We start from the raw sequence: 23923 nt of genomic DNA on the forward strand, positions 1-23923 counted from the left end.
CTATTTTCTCTCTCGTTACCGATATGTCGTATTGTAATGATCTCGTCGTACGATCATTTGATAATTGAATTGAATAATATTATTTTCAAATTGCACTTCTTTTCTTATCTTATATTTCGATTAGTATCAAAGAATCGTATTGGAGGGAATAAAAGAGATTAAATTGAATTCTTGAAAATCAATCGAACACTCGTTCAACGTTTCGAATTCAAAAATTTACCTTCATTACGTCGTTACCTCGATTTAAACAGATTCATATTATTTTTTTTTTCTTTTTCCTTTTTTTTTTGCACAGGAGAAAATGGTCGGTGGCAGTAACATTTCATTGTTTACCTCAAACTGTTTCCATCTCAAATCCTTGCGCTGCAAGTACATTTTCGTCTCATATTACGACAGTTAAAGTAGGATTTGCACGAGCGAGATTTTTCGATTATTTCACGGAAAACTCCCGCCGGCGTGTAGCAAGCATCGGCTTCACATTCATCGCACGAGGATTAAAGTTCAATGGCGGATCGGTGTAATTTTTACAGAGTGCTTACAGGCTAAACGCTCCCTTTCGATAAATATCTCTTCCGCGCGAGGGGTGTACAAAAGAAAGCGAGGAATTCTTTAGGAGCAAAGAGTCCGTATTTCCCGTCCGTTCTTCTGCCCTTATCGTACTAACAGCGATAGTAGTAATAATTACAGTAATAATCGTTCGTACGGTTCTTTTCTTTTTACAGCGGCTGCTTCACGCCAAAGAGCGATTCGTGCCACGAAGCTTTTAACAGAAATGCGTATAATTACAGGTTGGACGTGGCAGTTTTTTTTCTTTTTCTTTTTTTTTTTATTCCTCCCTAAGTACATGTATCGCTCGTCGCACTTAGAAGCGTCGAACGCGTCCGGCGAATGTGGCAGTGGCTGCGGGAGCTACTTTTATGTAGTTATAGATTTATCACTTCTTTCTTTCTCTCACTTTCTCTCGTTCTCACATTCTCCCATCCGTTCGTACTTCCTTTCTCTCAATCTCGCTTTCTTTCTCTCGCTTTTATTCCCTTTCAATCTATGAACAACACTCACTTCGTATAATATTGGCCCCAGCACCCTTATTATTTTCTTTTATTATTACATCATCTCGCGCGACGACTAGTGGGAGCGTAAAAAAAAAAAATTGCCCGTTATCGAACGAAATAGTGTTTAACAGTTCATGAGGAACACTTTATTATGGGGAAAGTTTATGTGTATAAGCACACACTCAAAGAATTCGTCGATGCTCAGCTGCTGTAACGCAAAATCGAAGGGATAAAATAATCGTGGACTCGAATATAATTGAGGATCGCGATCGCGAGATGTACAAATGGACATCCGCGCGAACTAACGTGATATAACGTATGTAATTTGCATGCTTTGTAACGAGACATTTGTCTGTAACGGATAAAACCACAAAAATATAACCCGAACCCGCGTCGCCCGTTATTTCTGGTCACGGCCTCGCGGAACCAGCGGCTCTCTTTTCGCGAAACTCAATAAGCCGTCGTCGTTGGGTTTACTTCACGTCTTCAAAGGCAAACGTACTCCGTTATACAGTAACGCAAATCCACGCCAACTCTACGTACGAAGACATACGCCGTGCAATACATTACGTTCTCGCTTCGATCTTTTTATACGAGAGAAATGTAAAAAATATCCCACGATATGCGAAGGCGCAAACGACGTTCACTCGGGAGTGATAAACACGACTCGCTTTTTCGTCCTGCAATTGCAGTTAAATATAATAATTAAATAATAATTTCGAGGCTGTTGCTTATAAAAACGTGCAATGAAAACGCTTTTTTCTTTTTAATTACGCTAACAATACGGTGAAAGAATCTTTTAATTAAAAATTTACGTATCATATCTTTTTATTTTTTTTTTTGTTCCTTTTTTTTCTTTTTAGTCTTTTTCCTTTTGCAATAAGGTAATGAGTTTTGATCGTTTCCTCGATAATAACGTTATTTCGACTGACCTCTCTCTCGTAGCGAAACTTGTGCAGCTTTTCGTGAACGCATCGATTTTTATGTATATTCGTAAAGCCTCGCTTCCACACTCGGCTCTGCCACATTCGCGAGGCTGCACACGCATCTCTATATGTATATATGTATATATATTTATATATATATATATACCTTACCCGTTTCCGACTTGTCTCTTTAATTTTTCTTAATCACTTTTAACCATCCTTTGTGTCACCATCCACACGCTCGCGCTCACTTAAGTTCTAAGATTGATTATTTAGTTTACCTCACCGTATCAGAATGTCATGTGTAATCACCACAGATTCAATTTTCGTAATAAAAGTTTTTGTTCTTTCAACTATAGAGCCACCGGTACGTGGCGCATCTCGGCTCAGTGGCATCACCTCACGACGTATCTGGCGAGAAGTGCGCCGGAGAGAACGATGTGAAGGAGAGAGCACCCGAGGGACATCCGTAGCGCCCACGTGGTCCCCGATGAAACGTCGCCGCATTGAGCTGGAAGCACGCAATTGATTTACCTTAATAAAACATAAGAATGAGACACGAAGAGGGAGAGAGGAACACGTCGGATTCACCGAATCGATAACTCGACCTCGTCGAGAGAGCTCGGTAAACAAGATATTTTCAAATCAACCTTGTTAAATCGAGGAAAATTTTGCTTACCGAACGTGGACGCGTAATCACGGTGTTATTTAATAATCATAATTGAAGGAAGGGTAAAAATACGATTAAATTGGAGTATATATATAATATATATATAATATATGGGATAACATTGAGCGAAACTGCGGCGAGCGGTGGAGTCGCGTCCGGAATTAACAATGCTCACCGTAGGACGTGAGGTTCACCTGCCACGAGACTGGATAGCGATGAGAGGCTCTCGGACAGGAAGCGAGATGGCCCGTCACCGAGAGTTCACGACTTCCTGTCGTCGCGGCAGACGCGCTGTAAACGAGGCAGTAACGCCCGATGTCGGTGCTAGCCACCAAGTAAGCGGTGTCGTTCTCCACCCAAGTTCCGTGGCATAAGTACTCTGGAAGCGAGACAGCATCGGCTATGAGCGAGATAAAAAAAAAAAAAACAGGAGGATAAGAGAGGAGAGAAAATGGCAGCGTGTTGTTCCGCGAGTTATAGACGTCGCGCTAAAAACCGTCGCGAGCGCGAAGTTGCATTAAACTTCTCGATTTCTTAAAGTACTGCGGAAGCAGAGCAAGATTATGGACGCCGTAACTTTGCGCCCACGATATATATAGGAAAAGTTTTTTTTCTTTTTCTTTTTTTCTATTCTTTTTTTTTTAAAGACGGTTTAAAAGACCGTCGACAATAACATGCTAAGCCACACGGAGAAAATTTGACGGAGTGGATGGAAAAAGGCCATCAACTCGTTAATGAGACTTCGGCGTTATCTTCGTTGTTGCTCGAATTTGTTCCTTCGACTCTGAAAAGAACGTTCTACTTGCGTTGCTAATATTACGAGAGAAGAAAATAGTTGGCGCATCGAGAAGTTGCACGGTGCTATTTGGAAAATTGCCGCGTATCACGAAAGAGTCTGTGAAACGAAAATATCAAACCGCGCCGGCCACGAGTTACCGAGTTACATTAGTGTCCTACTTTGAATTATTAATCACGAAAATGAATTATTTCGTCAGAACGTACGCTATTGAATTTATCGCTCGTAAATTTTCATAATTTCACTGGCTCGTGGACGAGATAACCGTAATCCCTCAACCATTCAATTAACGTGACCAATGAAAGGTGGGATAAAAAAAAAAAGAAAAAGAAAAAAAAAATGCGATTTGATCGTTCGAGGGAAGGTACTTTTATGTCATCATTTTTACGGCACTTGCTCCTCCGCCTTCCGGCCGTAACAATGCACGCGAGAACGGAAGAGGAATAAACGAGGGCCGTAAATCCTTCCGACACATCGATATCAGTGACGTTTCGAGCGACGATACCCGATCGTACTTGCGAGATAGTAAGATGAGAATTTACTGCGGTCGCTCGACAGCTCGTGACTTCGCGTAAAGAGGAAACGCGAAACCGCGGATCGTGTTCGACGACAACGGGCAGTGGCACCTATCATCGGTAAAAACTAAACGCGTTAAGCGTGACGTTGATGTATCAGAATAAATGTAGAATTTCTTTTTTTTTTTTTTCTTTTTTTTTCTTTTTTCAACCTGCCGTTCACCTGGGCGCGCGTGCACGGTGGCCTGGGAAAAAAAATTAACGATCGATCATAGTACCCCTGATCCGATGAAACGATCCGATAGATATTAAAGTGATCGAGCGACTTTATTCTCCGAGCTGGTAAAACGGTTTATCTTACCTCGCGCCCGTAAACTTTCGCGGCCGGGCGCCGGTTTGGAAAACGCGAACGCACGCGGATTCTAAATGTGAATCATCGCCGGGGAACAAAGGCTCGCGGTTGTAAATTCGTCGGAAATTCCGAGATTAGGATGCATAATTAATCAAGAAAGTCCGCGAAAGTAGAGCACGTGTTCCCCATCGTTTTCCCGCCTGACGAGCGATTCTGATTCCGACGCGGACGAAGGGGGGACCTTCGGTGGTGCCACGCGATTAACGATCGTACCCGGGAAGCCGCGATGCCCTACGTCGCTTGAAGAGCCGCGAACCGAGCTGTTTATATGAAGTCTTAATGGCCATTCCGCCGTTCTCATCGGCGCTGTTCTCGTCTTCGTCGTCGTTGGTATCTAAATCTTGGAATACAATCCCGTGTCGACAGCCGCGAGGTGTTGGGTCTCGAGTGCCTAAATCCTCGGTTGTGTCAACATGTCCCGGTAACTCGCGCCGCTGAAATAATTCCTGACTGCGAAAGCTCTTCTCTCGCGTGCTGCGCACCGAGAGCTCTGTAACGTATCAACGTTCTCGCGGATTACAAAGTGACGTCGGCCCCCGCGCGCATCCGTATCGCTTACTTCACGAGGAACTTAATCCACCTTCTATCTTTCCAGCGATCCAGCTAATGTGGGAATCGCACCTAAATTACTTCGGGATCACTTTGTTATTGTTACCGTTGCTGTCTGAACGCGCAGCTTACGCTGACGTTGATATATAGACAAGCTATAACAGGCGAACCTGATACATGCAATCGGGTTATTTTGATCGATTGTGTGTGAATGCATAAATGAATATATATATATGTCAAAATTAATGGATCTCTGTAATAGTAACGCTCGATGCATATAATTTATTATTAATTGAGTTCGTGCGACGCGCTGGAGAAAAGTCCACGGCCTCGCGCGAGACTCGCGCAGTGGTACGAGTCGCCAAGTAGTCAGACGGCCCGAGGTACAGAAGAAGCGCGGCGAAAAAAACGGCCACCGACGTGTCAATTTTTATGTATAGAGTCAAACGAAGTGCGCGAAGTTACCGCGGCCTGTAAGCAAACGCTATACTTCGGTAACCGTGACGCCCGCTGCCTTCCCGCAAACTAACTATCACCACTTGTGATAACTTTGCGCGAACTAAGATAAGAGACGAGAGGGAGGTGCGGGTAATCCGATAAGATGTTCTGGGCGGACGTGCTCCAGCCCGTGTCGGGTCTTCTCTTTCCCGACCTTCTCTCTCTCTCTCTCTCTATCTTAAATCCTGAACAGTGAACACTACCATGCCGCTGAACCACGAAGGAAGCTTCTCCGAATACGTCGAAAACAATGAACGGCGACGACTGCCTCGACTTTTTCAAACCGCTCACTATTGTCTTCGCGAGCTTGTCTTTAAGAATTCATCGTTATTTATGGAACCGCAAATAGGTAGAGCCGAAAAAGATTCAGAGACGACGATAACGACAACTGCTCATTAACCATGCCGACCCACGTTACACGTCGAGAGTCTGTCGAAGTTTACGAGCGCTTTCAGAGCTCGTCATCTGTTGTGGATGAGAACTTCTTGTCCGCTTATCGGAGATCTCTTTGATTAACTTCCCTCGGTTAAGCGAAATCGCGCGGGTAGCGAAAAGAATCTTCGCGGCACACAAACGTCATACGAACGTACGTCGCTGAACTGAACTATAAATACATCTGATATTGCCAAATTAATTCGAGAGATTAAGAATTATTTTTAGAACAGAAGGAATATTCTCATTTTTCGCTTATACGATAAGATTACCATTTCATTTAAGATTGAGAAGATTTCGTCTGGTTATTTTTTTTTTTGTTTTTTTTCCTTTTTTCTTTTTTTGTGGTCTACGTAACAGAGTTATATAAATAATAAAATTTTATTCGCCGTTGGATTTTACGCGCGCCATCGTTTCCAGACACTTCAGAGAGTATTGTAAAACTAAAATGACGCGTTTACGAGTAGATGTGTGCGGTGGACGGAGGGGTAATTCTTACCGGATAGCGCCTCGTCGCTGCAAGACGTGGCGAACTCCATGCGATCGGGTGTCCTGCAACCGATGTCCAATCTACGTACACTGCCGTGGTGGCACTGGCTCGGGAATGCCGTCGAGGGCACTCTCACGTCTTGCACCTCCGCTGCGTTAGCAACGCTTTGCTCGTTGTCAGCGGCCATCATACTGTCGACGCTGTCGGCGTTCGGCGGCCGAAACAACGATACGATCTCGTAACGGCCGAGATTGGGGCACTGCCTGGTCATCGGGTCGGACGCTGTAAACGCAGAGATTATCAATTTCCGTGCGTCGCGCATTCTTAATTAGATACCGACGTGGCGATTCCGAATGGCCGCCACGCGTTTCATCGGCTTTAACGACAATTGATCGGAGTAACCCGCAAATAGAGCGACAGGACAAACAGACTGTCCATAAATTTTGTGACGCGCAAAGTAACCGCCATTAACTTTTTGCGCAAACCCCCCTTTCTCCCCCTCCCACCGGTGACAAGCGACAGGCGATCGCTGCTTACATTGCGGTGTAACTTTTAGCCGAGCAATTTGATACGTGATCGACACGCAGTCGGCGCGTACCGCACACGCTAACGTGAAAGCGCGTTCCGCCTCGTTCCTGCAGGAAATTAACGCAACACGATCCGCGTTAAGGTGAAAACCCATTATTTTAAAATTAGGTAAAGAACTAAGGGATACGCCACCCGCGATGAAAACGATTAAAATTACACATTTTTTTAAATTAAGAGATAAAATAGATGTACAAAAACGGTCTGGTTACACGTAGAGAAAGAACGGCGAAATGCTACTTTCATACGAAAGTAATACGCGCCGGTAAGGCGAGCACGCGGTAACATCCGAGAGTGTGTGCCGCAACACAAAAGAGAAGACGAGTGCTGAATGTCGGCGCGATAAATTCCGCATCGGCAGCGCGACGGAACGGCACCGCTCTTCGTCAACCGTTGCCAGAATCGGGCTAAGGAGAAACTGAAAGGCGAAGCCGACTCTACGAGAGACTTTACGACGGATCCGGCATATGATCCTTTATGCGCTCATAAACCGGCGCCTCGCGAATTGATTGTTAAACTCCGCCATTTGCGAACTTCTCGCCGAACGGCGCCCGCGCGATTCTCTAGTACATAGGCACTTTCCATCATCGGGTACATGGCGCAGAGAAGCCTTCCCCCCTTCTCCTTTCGAAGTACCTTTCACATACAGATTCTTGGACAGATTTGAGGTAGATTTATCCCTCGCAATAATGTCGAGGCATCAATCATCTCTGAACTATAGCATTGAGGGTTCTGGGAAATTTCGTGAAACAGTTCTCGCGGCAGGAGCCGGGCAACGAAAACTTTATTTCCCCGTTTAATTTCAAATTTACTCTTTTTCACTTCGAAGGACTCCCCAGATTCGGAATTAGTTACAAAAATATTTTTAAGTCGAGTCGCCGGGGAAGGGACTTCCCGTCGAGCTTTTACAGGAGTGAAACCGGCTCCGAATTGTCCGACGGAATCCGCCGATGAAGCAGAAAGCGCGGGGATTTCGGATACTTTGTATACGCGGGTCGGGTCTCGGAAGTGCACGTGAATTTACATGTCCAGGACCAGGGTAGAGACCGTAAGGTCGAGACAAATCACGGGCGAGCGGATAGTGCGCCGTGCGTTTGAGAGAATCGTTCGTGAGACCGCGTACACCCCGACGTCGCCGGACTCACGGATCGATTGCCCGGAATTGGCTTTAGAAACTAAATAGAGCGCTCTTTCGTTAGACCGCGAATTACGTTTTATTCGGAAACTCCGAGCGGAGAATACGGCGAGTCAGCAAAGCTCGCGCGAGTTTCGGTATACACCGCCTGCAAAAGGCACAGCGTAACGTATTCTTCCCGATAAAATACAATTATCCGGATAAGAAATATCTCTTAAATAAAATTAACGCATTGGCACGAATTAGCACTAAAGCGGCACGTCGAGCGGTTTATTTAAAACAACAGCGGGACATTTATAATCATTTCGAGGGAAACGTAAGTACTATCTTCATTTTACGCACGAATCCCCCTCGATTCGCTTATCTCCCGTCGGAGTAACTCGATAAGATCGAGACAAACCGGGAGACGCGGGCAATGAATCGAAAGAAAAACGGGGAACCTCATCGGGGTTGAATTGGCACCAAAGCACCGGGAGGCCGGCGCGAGTCCCCGGAAATCACCTCCGAGCAAACGTTTCTGATTCCGGTTTCCGGCCGCAACGCGGGCGCGGTCGAATTTCCAATCTACTTAATCTTGGCTTACGGCAAGAAAGAAATGGGCATATATATTTTACGATCTCGTTATATCGGCTGCCTTTCGCGGTAATGGATCTCTCGCGGATCGCGAAGAATTTTTACGTCCACGGACACGTTCTCCTTTTTCTTTTCTTTTTCTTTTATTTTATTTTATTTTATTTTATTTTTTTACTCTGCACTTTAACTCGCTTTCAGCATTCGCGTCAGAGCGAAAGCGACATCGGAGCAAATGGAAAATTAAGAAGCCGCAAATATTAATCGAACGATAGCGCTAGTTGACTCGTTTTAAGAAGAGAGGGGAAAAGAAAGGGGAAGGTGGGAGAAAGAAGAAAAGGGGACGGGGGGAAAAAGAAAAAAAGTTGCTCTTTGATAACATCCCAAAAGAAACTGCAAGTTAATTTGCGAGTCGCCTCATTGGAATATTGGCAAATTAATTTGCCCTCGATTAATTACGGTTGTAATACCGACAAAGCAAAAATGTCAGGGCGCATTAACGGTTGGACCGGCCGCGTTTAACTGCGTTAATTGAAACTGCAGTAACAAACATATAACACAATCCGTCAACTGAGCACTGTTAAGCGTAATCAAATTTGCGTATATTACATTTGCCGGGCTCGGAAAGTTGACACCCCGCATTAAAGCCCAATTAGTTACTTTACTGCTGCGACGTGATATTGCGACGACAATGCGTAATTCGATTAGGAGATCAGAATTTACTTACTGATGAACGTCGTGTACGGCATCGTGTGCGAGTTGAACGTGCTCGAGTTGCATATGTCGTCGGGCTGCTGGCCCCATTCCGACAGCTGCATCTCTATTACGTGCTCGTCCCTCCTATGGAACATGATGCATACGTATCCGTTCTTACTGAAAAGGAACGTACAAAAGCGTTAGATATTGAAAGACTGAAAAAACGAGGTCGCGAAACAAGCTCAACTTCCAAAGCGAAAGGAAAAGTTGTACAAATTTGCGATAGAGTAAAAATTTTGTACAACCGAGATTATTTTAATCGAATAGCTCATCGAGATTATAAGGAAGAGATCGCCGAAGAAAAGGCAGACGTGAATAAACCTATTTAGCTCGTCCCTTTAGGCTGTAAAAATAAAGTCGCCCGCGAGCAAATAAAAATTTAGATCTGAAAGGATTAGGCTGGACGAGATACGCTTAATAGTCGGTCCAGCGAACCGTTAAGGTTGATCTCAAGGAGATGGGCGGACGGGGTCCCTTTCTACTCGGAATGGCAGCGACGGTCGGGATCGGAGAGAGAGAAAAAAAAAAAAAAAAAAAAAAAAAGAAAAAGAAGGGAAAGACCACCCTAAATCTCTTCCCCATGCAGGATTAAGATTTTATTTTATCAGGACCTTTCTTAACGGTCGAACGTTAAGTTTAACGCAATTCTTTTATGACAGGCTCGCCTTTATTGCGGAATCTGAAAAGCTGACTGCTCGGGTCCACGCGCGCGCCTATACGTACGTACACATATGTACGAGCGCGTAAACACCGCCGCGTATAAGTTCATATCTGTATAAACCTCGGCGTATATACGTTTACATTGTAACTCGGTGGAGCGCCACGTCCCGTCGTAAGCCGTCGCGCGAACCGGAAACGACGATCTCGACATATATTTGTCTTACGAGTTCTCCGCCCGTGAAGAGGGATATAAAGTTTATATTACTTCTCGATGGCTCGCCTCTCGCGAAACTAGTTTCCGCGATCGCGTCCGGGGATTTCGCGGGCGGCATTACGGGTGAATTTTTTGCCGGATTCAATTTAATTGCGCTTGTTCCGGCGTTTGTCGTGGACCGCGGAGGCGACGCAAGAAAGAACAAATGTGCCCCTCTCTCGGAGCGCGGGATATAAGCTTGACGGCACAGTGGAGAATTATCGCGTAATCACTTTAAAGAGAAAACACGACGGTCTCCTTATTTCACATGGCGCCGATCCGCTTTCTATTAAAGCGAGCTATTACGAGAGCTCGAACGAATTCGTGCGTCATGAGTCAGCGGAGGTTTTCGATAATCATGCTCGAAGCCCGCAACTGTGGCTTTTACGAATCGCGTCGTCTAGCTTAACATGTCATAAATAACGAGTGTATAACCGCAATAAAATTTAAACCGCGAAATTTTATTCGCGGTACGTCTGCATTATCGTGTCTGCGATTTTATTTCCGTTTAAGTCGCTTTTAAATCCAGTTGTCACGTGAGACGCGCGCGGAGATCTATTCTCGGGGATTATTAAAATAACAACGTGCATTTTTCAAGACGGAGATACTGGTTAGCGCTAATCCGCACCGAAGTTGCTCGCTGGAAGGAATCAGGTCAGAGCGTTAAAAGTTTCAAGCCGCTATTTCGGTGCCGATGAGGAAAAATAGGTAAATTGTACAACACGCGGCACGGAATTACAATTCTCCTTAAATATTTAACTGCGCTTTTAGACCGCCGAGCATTACGTTATTTTTTCCACGGTGGAAGGGTGCATGCCCGTAACGTCAAAATTTCATTATTCGTCGCGAGCCGCGATTCGCAGGCGCGAGCGTGGTCTTTTTGCGGGGAAAAAAAAAATATTCCGTGGCCGTGATGCGTGCGCATTTGGGCATATAAAAGCATTGTAATAAAACGTGACGAACGTCAGAGGGAGGCTTCGTGGAAACCGACACTCGTCTGCGACATGATTGATCGATGTCAGTTTTCCGGGCGAATCACGATACGATGCGATCCGCCGACCGCCGGCCACCCTCGCCGATATCAGTAGCCCATGTGTAAAAGCGTGTATGTAAATATATCGGAAGACGGGGACGTTAAACAGCTCGTGCGTGGCGTGACTCTGAAGTACGAAAGACGTTGCGAGGGGTCAGTAACTAGCGAGCGATAGAGAAGATAAATTAAAAAATATAAAAGCGTGCGAATAAAGAAATTACTTCGCGCGAAAGAGTTAAAAACGTGAAGAAGGAAACGATTACGAGCGTGCTTTATCATTTTCACTTAGCGAGTGTCGTTTCAAAGTATTGAAATAATCGATGGGAAAGAAGAAAAAATAAATTCATATTATAGATATTGAAAATTTCGTTAGAGAGAAAAAAAAAACGAAAAAGCGTGATTTTCGAACGTGTTTGTCTCACCGAACGATTAAAGTAACAGGATCGAATTGTTGCGGAAAAAGATAAAGCGACATATATATCACGCGGGATGCTATAGACGAAAATACTACAATATCTTGACCAAATATCGACAGTTAACGATACTCAATCACTATGCAATCGAATAAGCAAAAAATCGTTTCCAATCTGACTGATGGTGATCGTATGTCAACGTATTCGAGATGCGCGCGGTGGACGGACGTTCGAAAATATTTGTCGAAGAATATATAGGCGTAACACGTAAAAATGTAGCACAGATCTGTCGTTGCAGCCGTTACCTCTGAATTAAAACGAAATGTAAAATACTGACCAGCCTCGTCGCGAATCAAGAGCAATTTCGCGATTACCGAAGCGTCGAGTAAATCGTCGTGATATTACCTCCAAAAAGTGAGAAAGTAATCGAGGAGGTCGGCACCGATTATGAATGAAAAAACGTATAACAGTAAAAGTTTCGAAATTGCCCATTGCGCCCTACGAAGTTTTCCTCAAATACCTTCGCCTAGTACGGTGACATCTAATGCAATATGCATTGCAGCACTGTCTTCTGCTGCGGTTTAAAAATCTGCCGGTAATCAAAAATATCCGCATTACGCTTAAAAGAATGTGAAAAAAAAAAAAAGAAATTCTATTCCCACGATTTTCAGCAAAACTTTTCGTTTGGGTAACTTGAACAACGCAAATTCTTATCTTCCTTATAACTTCATTAATTAAATAAAATTAATAGTATTATTATATTTTAATTTCGGTAATCGTAGTGCTTGTTCATGAATTGTTCTTTTTTTTTTAATTCTTTTAGAGATTTTAATAGAAACACTATTTCGGAAATATGGCTTACGAGATATTTTTGAAGTATTCAAACCCGATGCGATAATGCATCGACGGCCGCGTGATAACATAAAGAGCGGCAACTTAATTAATTAACTTGTGCAGCGCGCAGCCGTTTACATTCGGTTTCTGGCGTGCATCCGGGAACGCCCGACCGCCGTTATCATTCCCCAGCGTGCAGTACCGTCTTCTTACGAGATCGTGCGCCGTCTTCCGTTCCTCTTTCGCCCGGTCCGCGTTACGTTCGCTCTATCCTCTTCTCGGCGCGCAACGACCGAATTCCCTGTTTCCCTTCTCGCGAGTTCTTTCGCACTTCATTGATGATCGCCGTAACGCTGATACTTTAATTAAAATTTTCTCTAATTCAGCGATACGCTCGTAATCCGGCGGATATTTGTACCCCGCGTCGCTAATTAAATCCAAATAACTGTTACATATAAACATTTAATCGTAAGAAACGGCGATATTATTCATTAACGTTGAATATTATTAATTACGTTATTGTAAACGTACACAATGTGCACCCGCGCTCTGTCGATTAACCCCAATATAATTCCACCAGCTTTCTCGTAATTACGTTCGCCGTACGGTTAAAAATATAGCGTCGGCAAAATGTTTATCCGCAAAATATTCCTTTGATGTATGACCTATTGCAACATTGCGCCGGCGATATATGGCAGCCGGGTGACATTGATTTAAAACTTTTCCGTGACCGACGTGTCGATGACCGGCGCGCACGGCCATTACCACCGCGTCGCCCACTTACCGCGGGTGTCCCAAATCGAGGCGGGGCATTTTTCGTAGTCGACCTTTCGATCTAATTTATATTTGCTCGTCGGGCAATTCGCTCGCGCTCATCCGAGCAATTTTGGCGCCCGTCTTTCCAGGCGAAAAGAAAGCATCCTCGTTGCCCGAGACGGTTCCGCGGGTACGGAATGTAGGTCGTCCTCGTCAGTGGCGCTTCAAAGATCGAGCGTCGGGGTGGGCGATATCTAGGGTTGGTTCCGCTGGCAGTAGAGGTATATACCTTTGACCACCGTAGGGACTACCTATGAAGAGCGGCGAGAATGTACCGACCCGTTACGCTCCTCCGCGTTCTCCTCTTTTCTCTTCCTCTTTCTCATCTTCCGCTTTTTTTCCTCCCCCCTTTCCCTCCCTTCGTTTCTTCTTCGATTTCATTCCGTCCGCTGAGTACCACCGTGATGAAAGCGCATCAGCGTCGCGGCGTTCTCTCGAGCGTGCGGAAAGCGATATCGCGTGTCTTCTGTGGAAACCCGCAATACCGCGGTGTCGAAAATTCAAGGAAATGCAGCTGCGCCGTCGTCGCGGACGCGGGTGTTATTCTTTTACGAAAGCTAATCATCTCCCCGGCGAAGATGGCGGTTAAAAAGGGGGGGAGGGCGGGGATCTTGGGTTTGCAGAAATTAAACCGGCAGTAAAAACATTTCCCGCGTTTCATTCTTCTCTTTCGTATTTTAACTGGCAGTAAAAACATTTCCGGCCCCGGCGGCGCTTTTCCGATTTTGCGAAACAATTTACGTGTGTACTAAAAGCGAATTTATAAAATAGCTTTCGTTTAACAAAAATATAACGTTGGTCAAATGCGAATAAGGAAACTGTTCCAGCAGTTTCGGCGGCGGCGCGGCGTTGTTTCAACAAATGGCCACTTGAATAATACAGTTTCGCCGTGTCGGGAACAGTAAAATGCAAGTGAGGATATTGCGGCGCTGTATTCCGACAAAGGAGTATCTTGATGTCGTTTTCAGATGAAAATGTTGCGTTTGCACCTAACGCGGGTATTGACGAAGCTTCAACCGTGACTGTTCCGTCACGTAGCTATTTATTGGAAAATACATGGAGCCGATAGCGTTACATCTACCTGCGCGGAATATTTTGGAATTCCTATAACTTTCGACTTGATATCGTAAGTGCACGTCTGTGTGCTTCAAATGTCTATTATTGCAAAATAATATGTCACCGTAAATTAAACGTAGAAAAAAAAAAAAAAAAGAAAAGAAAAAAACAAAGAAAAAAAAGGGAAACGGATATAAATAAATCAAAACCTCTGATAGAATTAATAATAGAAATCTTTTATTATTTCGATTTAACCACTGTACTTGTGCGAGAGTGGACGTTGATCATTTTATAATCTCGCTGAAATGGACGAGTCTCAAAGCTACAATTTGCAATCATATGCACACCGTGCTCGGTGACGTTGAATACTGGCGGATTCATGCGCCGTACCGTGTTTGCGATACACAATCTGTTTAGTTGTAAATTAAGATTGGCGTTTGTACTGGATACAGCTATTTGCGGAATAATCGTGACCCACTTGCCGATAACGCTAGACGAGGGTTAATTTTAGCCGTACGTAAATATATACGCTCGATTTCCAGCGGGATATTCGGGACGGCGAGACGCACATTCGGGATATTCTGCTCCAAGTCAGCCGTTATTTTCAGCGGGTACGTGGAAATAATTTTATTTGCGCGGCTCTCTCGCTGCACCGCCGTTTCCCCGATCTTCGGTAACGCTCGCGGTTTTCAACAAAGTAATTTCCGCAGAAGCACGTTACCGGCCTTGCGTATGTGCTTCCGCCCCCAGTTTGTTTGCGGCCGCTATTTCTTCGAATGTCCTCGTTTGCTCTCCCGGCCATTCCTCCCGCGCTGGCGGAGATTTATTTTACTACTTACAATTAGTTTCAGCCGCCACTTCGTATACTCAACTCGGAGACGCAGTGCGACGTGTGTGCGGGTCAGCGAGAAGAATACCGCGCAGTTTACCGTGATTTAACCACTCGGCCGTATTTCAGGCTCTTTCCACGCTGGGCGAGCTGTCTTAAAAACATGCGCCGGCATATTAGCCGGTCAACTTCAACGCACATCGCGTTTCGTATTCCGGGGAGAACCATGTGTTCGAAAACGTATAAGAGAGTAGATTAAAAAAATTTTTATGCTGCGCTCCCTATTCTTTTAATTATGCGTAATTATATATAAGTAGGATTAATTAGAATTTTTTAATAAAATAAAAAAAAAAATATTGATAATTTATATCAGCGCATGTATGTAAGAGAGCATTTAAGAACGATCAAACTTTCTCCTGACCGCAGATGCTGGAACGCGAGTGAAGAAAAATAGCGCTTTTAAAGTTCAGAGAGGTCAATAGTTTTTGAATTACAGCCGATTGAAAATTAGAGGCGAGGTGAACTTCGAAAGTGTAAATAGGGAATAAAACCTAGTTCTCAGCGAATTTCAAGGGAACTTTATTTTAACGGCAGTTCAATTTGAGGCTTGATTACCGAGATTTACGAGATTTCCGAAACTATTTCGACACCGTTCGCGACTGCAAATTCTTTAATTAACTGAGAACAGACACATTTTGCATAAGCATATCAGGGTTATGATAATTAAAAATTAAAAAGTCTTGACAAATCAGTCTTGTGAATAGCAAGTAAATAATAAAGTCATATCCTGGCAAATTAAATAGCACTTAAATGAAAGTGCATTTTAATTCAATTTTAATGGAATATTACTTATGAAAATATTAATTTATCATTTTTAATTAATGTTGCAGATAAAATATTACATTAACAATTTCACATTCTCATTGGCTTATTAATAAATTTGATGGAACATAGTTTTTTTTCCTTTTTTTTTTAATAATTGCGTAGGATTATCAGTATTGAAGGTTTAATGATCGAGTCAAAATCTGTCTCAAAGTGTAACCGAATAAATTCGTGATTAGGTATGTCTTTCAGGCTTAGTCGAATGCTATCGACTACGGCTCGATCGTCGATTTGGCAGCGCGTATACACGATAATTTTCCACCGTCTTGTGCGCCGATTCGAGCGCGAAGGTTCTGCACTTCCGGTTGGTAGGACTCCGGTCAACGAGCAATTTTCCGGCCGATTGGCCGACGAAACGTCGAACTTGCTCCAAGTCGATCTCCGCCGGCGGCAAGAGACACCCTTGTTTACTTCATGCCAGCGGTGGAGATTCTCTACGTGCCCATCTTTCACTCCCTCAATTTCATAGGAGAGCACCTCAGAGAGTACTTGAATATTATCAATTAACCGCAATATGAATCTACTTATACACATTAGCGTCTTAAATCTCTTACTGTATTTTTAAATCATGTGCTATTTGCAGTCAAATAGAATTTTCATAATTACTAGTCATTATAAAACGCGCGCGATATTTACTTCTGCGTCTTCTGCATAAAAAGAAAAAAATTTATTTTACACGTAATAATTTTGAGAAATAAACTACAGATGTACGTACATATATTTTGTTACGTTCGCACGATTTTCCTATGCCCATAATTAAGTACTATCTTTGTCGATTTGATAATAAATAACTTTATTTGTTTCTATTTTACAGGTCAAGAAGAGAAAGTGTAAGTGTTCTCGTCGCCGATATTCAGTGAACGAACCGCAGCCGGTTCGTCGGTTTTTTTCGGGAGTGCCGTCTGCAGTTTCGCGCGAATTTTATTTAATATCCGCGTTCCCCGCGAGTGTTCTGTGCACGGAAGAAAGACGATCCGACGTCCCGGACTGAGAGGAGGATGAGGTCTCGGAGAGGCATCCTGCATCGGCGGAGCAACCCTTAGGTAAACATAAATTTTCCTTTGCGCATAATTACCAGCTTCATCGGTTCGATAATAAATAAATTTGTTTTTATTTAATTGAAAACGTAATTAAAAATGCGTACAATTTTTTTTCTTTTAATACGGTGGAAATTATGTTCAGCATATCTATAATTTGATATTTTTATTTCTATGTTACAGGATCGTCGTAAATGCAGAACTCCGCTGCTGCGCATCGATCGGTGAGTCAAAATTATATATTTTTGCCATCATTTTTGTTAGGAATCACGTATGAAAATTACAAGCGAATCGTAATTTAAACAAAGTTGTACCGGTCTTTTAAATGCTGAACTGTATATTAAGATAAATATATGCGCGAAGAGATCCGACTTGCCGCGTGGCGATCGATTTTATTGTTTACTCCGGGTCAAAGGTAGTTTCGACTCTTGTATGCTGTTAGTTATCTACCTTCCATCATCGCTACCAGAATATAGACATCGTTTACCAATTAGTACGTCTGGTAAATTTCCGACTTGATCGCGGCGTTGAGGGTACCTTGCGCGCGTTACACCCATTTAATTAAACGAAATCATAAACGCACGATACTAAACAAATGTCGGTGCGAGCGAGCGCTGGGAATATGAGCATGATGAAGTTTGATTATTATTTGTCTGCGCGCGTATAAATTCTAATCAACGTATATCATAGTTATATCAGCGAGAATGTCGAGTAAATTACGGCGGCTACGCCGCATAACTCGAAGTTCGCATTCGGAAGTTAAAACCGCATTCAACCGTGCATAGTATTCTAATAAATACGGCAACCACCCCCGCCTTTTCCTTCAGAAATGATTGGAATGATTTTCTGCGGCCCGCCGAAACATTCGAAACACGCGTACATGTTTGTTGAATAATAACTAAAATATTCCGATGCAAGGAACAGGTGGAGAACAGGGAGAAAGATATAAACTGTTTCTGAATGGCGGGATATTCATATCGCATTAATTATATTTTTCGTAAACAGGGAAAATTAAAAATACGCGAATAAATGTGAGCCATTAGCGATTAAAATTAAGAAACTTTAAAATGCATATTAATACTGGTATACGAATTATATAAACTTCCGTCGCCAATTATTAAATAACGTAGACCTGCCAAAAGAATAAAAATATCGCTGAAAAAAAAAGTAGATCGCGAGAAATAAAAAAAGAAAAAAAATAAAAATAATAAAAAAAATCCTGTAAAGTTCGAGAGAAATAAAATACTTCTGAAATGCACGGCGCACGGTGCGCGCCGCCAAATACACGGTCTGTTCAATGAAGCGACTCGCTGGAAATGAACAAGGCGGCGCTGTATCGGACACGTACGAGCAAAAAAATGACACGGGCGAAAGGGGAGGGGGAGGGAGGAAAAAGAAAAAAAAACAAGAAGGAAAGAAAAAAAAGCGAGACGAAACGGGGATGAGACCGCCGAGGCGAGCTGTGCACATCGTATGTTATGCGCGCGGATCGTGTTTACCCGAGAGGGATAGGGGGAGGGTAGGGGAGGTTTGTATGCACTTGCATAAGCACCCCCGGGTACTCGGCGGGGCGTATACTCGGGGTGCACCTCTGCGCGACTCCGTCCACTATTTACGGACGCGAGTAATTCATAACTCGTTTTTTCGTTAAAGTCTGTCTTGCTCAGTTTTATCTCCCTCTCCTGCTCCCCGCAACACTTTGCTCTCATTTTTCCAATCGGGCTAGGTTTGTGTGGGCCTTATAAAAAGGAGCTTTGATCGGGTGCGCCGAGCCGGAACGATAGTCGACCAGCGCGCGGTAGGCGAAGTGTCGGACCGAACTGCGACTGCATCGCGTCGGGCACACACGTCGGTATCCTCCCTCCGTTAGTGGGCGCGAGTGTGAGCATTTGTACACGTGTGTACTGTAAAAGCACGTTATTAGATCGAGCGCACGTGATCTTTTCTTTTTCCGTGGCATGCTAGCTTGATAAGAAGAGCCCTTAACGGCCGCCCTTGAGCACCCAAGAAGAGAAAGCCTTTTAGCTCGAACCACAATGGCCCGCCGCGCCGCGGAAATCGCAAGATTGCGAGGCGAATAGTTCTTTTTCCTCTCAGTCGTACGAGACGATGTTGCGCCTGTCGATTGGACTTTATATAAACGTTAACGTATTGACGACGAGGGTATCGGTGAACGAGCGCGTACATTGTAAACGTTTTCCCGGCGTTAATTTTTAGACAAAGTACGAGCTTATCAAACACGCATACCGTGAAACGATCATCGTTTTAACAGATATTTTTTTTATCGCGGGCGTATTATGAGGAAGGATTAACGCGATGGAAAAGATCTCGATTTACATGCGAAATCGGCTCGCCCGGACTATTTCCCCGAAGAAAAGTAGATTCCGACGTTATTAAAGAACACTCCTTGTGAGTTACCGACTCCCATATTTTCAGAGATATCAACGTACTTCGTAAAGTTCAATATTATACGGTTCGCACGCGGCGAAGCTCTTCCCGTCGCTTTTGACATCTAATCGACTCGCGCATTTTCCCGCAAGATACTTCTCGCCGGAACGATCGCTCCGCGCAAATATTTCCACGGGCCGGGTTTCGAGCAAGGGTCAAACGCCGATCGCGCTCCGGGTTTCCGGTTATTAAATCGAGACGATCCTTTATGGTAATGCATAAGGTCCCGCTGTAATAAAACGAACGAGCGCGGTGTAAAATCTACGTATGAGGAAGTAAAAAAAAAAAATAGAAAAAAAAAGAAAATATGGTCGGTTTCCTACGGTTTCGAATGTGCCTTCGCGCGTTTCGGAGAACGCGCCCGAATTCTCGTTCGTCTGAAATATTTTACAGCGCGGTCGTCGTGGTTACGAGCTGTAAATTCACGAACATCGTAGACGATTCCGCCCATCGTCCGCCGGTCAACGTTCGCGTATGACGGATCGCTTCGGTATACGATCGCCGGCGAATGCCCCGGGATTCGGCCGGCGGCTACGTCGCGGGAATAAAAATCGGAAGGCATGGTTCTCGCTTCGAAGGAACCAATCCCGGAAGAAGCCGCGTAAACGTAAAAGCGGAACAGGAATGCGGCAGTCGGCAATACGGGAAGGATTGGACGGGAAAGGAACGTATAACGGAACGTAAAACGCGTCGTTTACGTGCTAAAGTGTCGGATGCCCGCGTCGGATTGCAGAAGATCCGCAGTGGATCGGGTTCACGTTGCATGTATGTAGCCGTCACGTTTATCGAAGTCATTAATTTGAGTGTCGTCAACGCCAGGACGTAACACTCGTTCGACCAAAATTTGGTTTATTCATCATGTCGGAATAATCGATCGGACGAAGGTCGAAGTCGCGCATGTTCCGGTAGCGACAAATGATTAATAGGCCGAAGGGTATTTTGCTCTTCAGTCTGCAAGTGAGTTGAATCACTGGTGTCCATTTTCGAAACTACGCGAATGACAATAGGGATCAACTGCGAGTGAAATCGGGGAGGAGGGAGGGGGGAAAAAGTCCTTCCGCACCGGCATCGAATTTCATTTAAAAGCAAATTGTACCAGAAAAAGAATCCTCCGATCATTATCAATGCTCGTACATCAGTCTCATATTATTTTTAATAACTCATAGGATTTACTGTTTCCATGTTTGTAGAAAGTAAGCAAAATTTCAAAGCATCGAGCAAAAGTGCATTCTACAAGATTTATTATCGAATTTGGAATAAATTGGATAAAGTTTCCCGCGAAATAGATGTGGAGTCTTGTAATGAATGGGATGTACCTTAACCGGAATGCGTTTTACGAATATCGATACGGAATTGAGTTACACGGCGAGGAACCGGGTGTACAAAAGACGCATCTGCCTTTCCTTCCTCCGTCGCGACGACATATCGCCAGAAATAAGGCGATAAATTTGACATGCTCGGGCGTCCCGGGCTCGTGCTTTATGGATGTCGACGTGCCGGCGCGGACAGAACCGCGATAGGGGAAGTCGCGATAATGTACGTAACAATGTCGAAAGTCGAGAAACGAGGGATCGTAGAAATAGAATCCCCGGGACGTTCCACGTCGTGAAATCCGCCGCTCTGCCGGGCCGCGGCGCTGGGTCGAACGGAACGAAACGCGAAAGTTTTATGCAGTACACGAAGGCATCCGGCTCGATATACAACCGCGATAAGCACGTTTTTCCGATAAGGGCGCCCGCTCCTCCTGTTGCACTGGCACTGGAGCAGCGATCGGAACCGCTTACCCCGGAATAGTTCCCGACGAAGTTTGAACGCGTCGCCGGATATAGAAGTGGTCAATACGTGCTCTCGACTGCTACGATTAAGGGATTTCAGCCGCTTACCTGTTTCGTTATCGCGATCTAATTTCAGGATCGTATCCAGACTCACGCGGTATATTTAGAAACAAACTGCGACGTGTCTGACGTTGAGAATAGCATCGCGAAATTATGTAGGGTACGAACTTTACGCTCTCTCCTTCTATCTGGTATTATTGACCTATGTGTATAATTAGGCCGTACTTTGTCGCATTTCTCACCGTTTTCGTCGTGAAACAATAATAACGATTAAAAAATCAGTAGTAGCTCGTACTGACGTATCGATAGCGGCGACTATAATGATAGCTCAAATACATTAATTTTTATTCGCGTACGTTTATATTAATTAATGATAATATTAATATAATAATAAACGGGAAGAAATAATGTCCTGTGTAAGTAATTCTTTTCGATATAGACGAGGGTAGGAACGTAATTGTACATAAATTATGATTAAGTGGATCTAGAGTTTAAAATTGTCCCGCGACACTCGATTGGGCGATAAATATCGTGTGCTCTATCCGCGAGACAGGTCGGACGAGGGTGGCAGACGAGCCTCCATAAGACGCGGCTTTAGAACCGGGGAATGGAATATATAAAGAGGAAAAAAAAAAAAAAAATTATGAATCTACAATGATTTATCAGAGCTGGTATCGTCCCCTGTCGTTGTATACCCGAGACTTCCGTGACAGAAGGCCATTTTTCATGACGTTCACGAAGAATACTTGCACCCGGCTGACGTTTTAATCGATCTGTAAATACTTATCGGTGACGCCAATGACGTCTAGCTAAATTGATGGACGTACGAAAATAATTACGAGCCAAATGAGGAAGATCAAACAAATTGAGCGAGAAGAAAATTTCATTTTACACTCTCGGGGAACCCGAGTCGAAAGTTAACGCACAAAGTTAGTGCGTGCGCGAGTTTAACATTACCCTTTTACGGTAATTAGGCCTCGGTAAATAGCGACCGTACGTACGAAAATGTACGAGAGGCAAAATCAAAACGAGCGTTCGGCATCTATTGAAATTTTATAATCTTGAAAAAAAAAAAAAGAAAGAAAAATAAAAATTAAAATTAGATAAAAATACGCGAGACAATAATACGGGATAATAATAATTTCGTTCTCTTCCCAACCGCAGGTCCTAAGTTTCGCTATTTTCCGTAATTCCGGCATGTGTGTTGAAAATATATATTTTTTTTTATTTTCCCGTCTACAATCTCGTGCCCTTTTATAGAGTAGCGGCTCGTTGCACGAACGATTCGTTATTACGTGTGTCCCGGGTGCATCGTTGCGATCAATGCGAGCGCTCCGCTCGAGATGCACATAAATCGTGTGTCGTGTGCATGTAAACACACGGACAGACGGACGGACAGAACTCGCCTCGCGTGTATACGCGGAAGTATATTTGCACACACATACATCTGCCCGTCGCCGTCGCGAACCGGAACTACTTGAAACCGTCCGAGCAGGTGCTCCGTAAAAGCCGCACATCGGTATTTTGGCACGGTTTCGTTCTGCCGAAAGGATAGGCAAAAATACGAGGAAAAAGGTGGACCCCGTTCGTTAAACAGCTGATTTATCGTCAATTCCACGAGATTTACGAGACTCTCGTTACATTTGTATCATAAATTCGCGTGCGATCGTACGTCTTGCATGTAATTCAAGCTGATTCCGCATTAAAATATTAACTTATCTTAACTTATCCCCAGCAAGCTAGCTTTAACTTGTTACATTTCATTATGCTTTTTTTTAAAAAATTTTAATCACAATTACAACAAACGTTATTTCGATTTCACAGCGTCTTAAGATCTAATATTGCAAGTTTCGCAGTTTTCATTTTTTTTCTTTTCCGCTCTCGTTCGTCACGATTTCGTTCGCGCGAGGAAAGATTTGCGCCTCGGTTATCTATGCAATTCCAGCGTGGTCGCGATAAGTGCTCTCAGATTTACAGTTTAATGCACAATCGTCTTTCCCCGCGCGCTCGCGCTTGCCCTCCACTTGCCTCTAATTACTCCGGGTCGAGGCTTCGGCCTTAATTGAAATACCGAGTCCTTGCTAACGCTCGCCGCTCGGCCCCGAGAGCTGTCGCGGAGCCAGGCCGACGGTGTGAAGTATCGGCGCAAAATATTCAATCTTGTAACAGTCGGCACGATTACCGCCCTCGAGAGGTTCATTCTTCACCCCCGGCGTCCTCGCGAATCCCAGCCGAAGTCGGAAAAACAAATTATCCGGGCGCACTCGACAAATTTTCCCTTTTGTCACTTCACCGGCCGCACTTTTAAAATTTACCGTATTACTAAATCAACGGCGACGTTGCTCCAACGATCGTCGTGGACAATGGGTTCGTTGCACGCGGTGCGGAACACCGTTCGGCGGTAACGATATCATACCGAAAGCGTGCGCGAACCAAGTATC

The 23923-nt window shown here is 44.2% G+C and overlaps 1 protein-coding gene across 7 annotated transcripts in view; it reads right to left on the bottom strand.

Moving 5' to 3' along the window:
• Window positions 1–802: 802 nt before the first annotated feature.
• The window catches only part of LOC139101239 (uncharacterized), a 212343-nt gene continuing 189222 nt past the window's right edge, over window positions 803–23923 (bottom strand). For 6 of the 7 annotated variants that reach the window (XM_070654273.1, XM_070654270.1, XM_070654274.1 and 3 more), the window contains 4 exons: window positions 9358–9503; window positions 6350–6622; window positions 2824–3048; window positions 803–2489 (listed from right to left, as the gene is read on the bottom strand). In XM_070654273.1, coding sequence (XP_070510374.1) covers window positions 2374–2489; window positions 2824–3048; window positions 6350–6622; window positions 9358–9503 — 760 coding nt within the window. In that variant the 3' untranslated portion in view covers window positions 803–2373. The remainder of the gene's footprint in view (window positions 2490–2823; window positions 3049–6349; window positions 6623–9357; window positions 9504–23923) is intronic. The other variant, XM_070654272.1, reaches the window with a different exon arrangement.

The sequence above is a fragment of the Cardiocondyla obscurior genome, linkage group LG03 (assembly GCF_019399895.1).
Source record: "Cardiocondyla obscurior isolate alpha-2009 linkage group LG03, Cobs3.1, whole genome shotgun sequence".
In the NCBI taxonomy this organism is placed as follows: Eukaryota; Metazoa; Arthropoda; class Insecta; order Hymenoptera; family Formicidae; genus Cardiocondyla; species Cardiocondyla obscurior.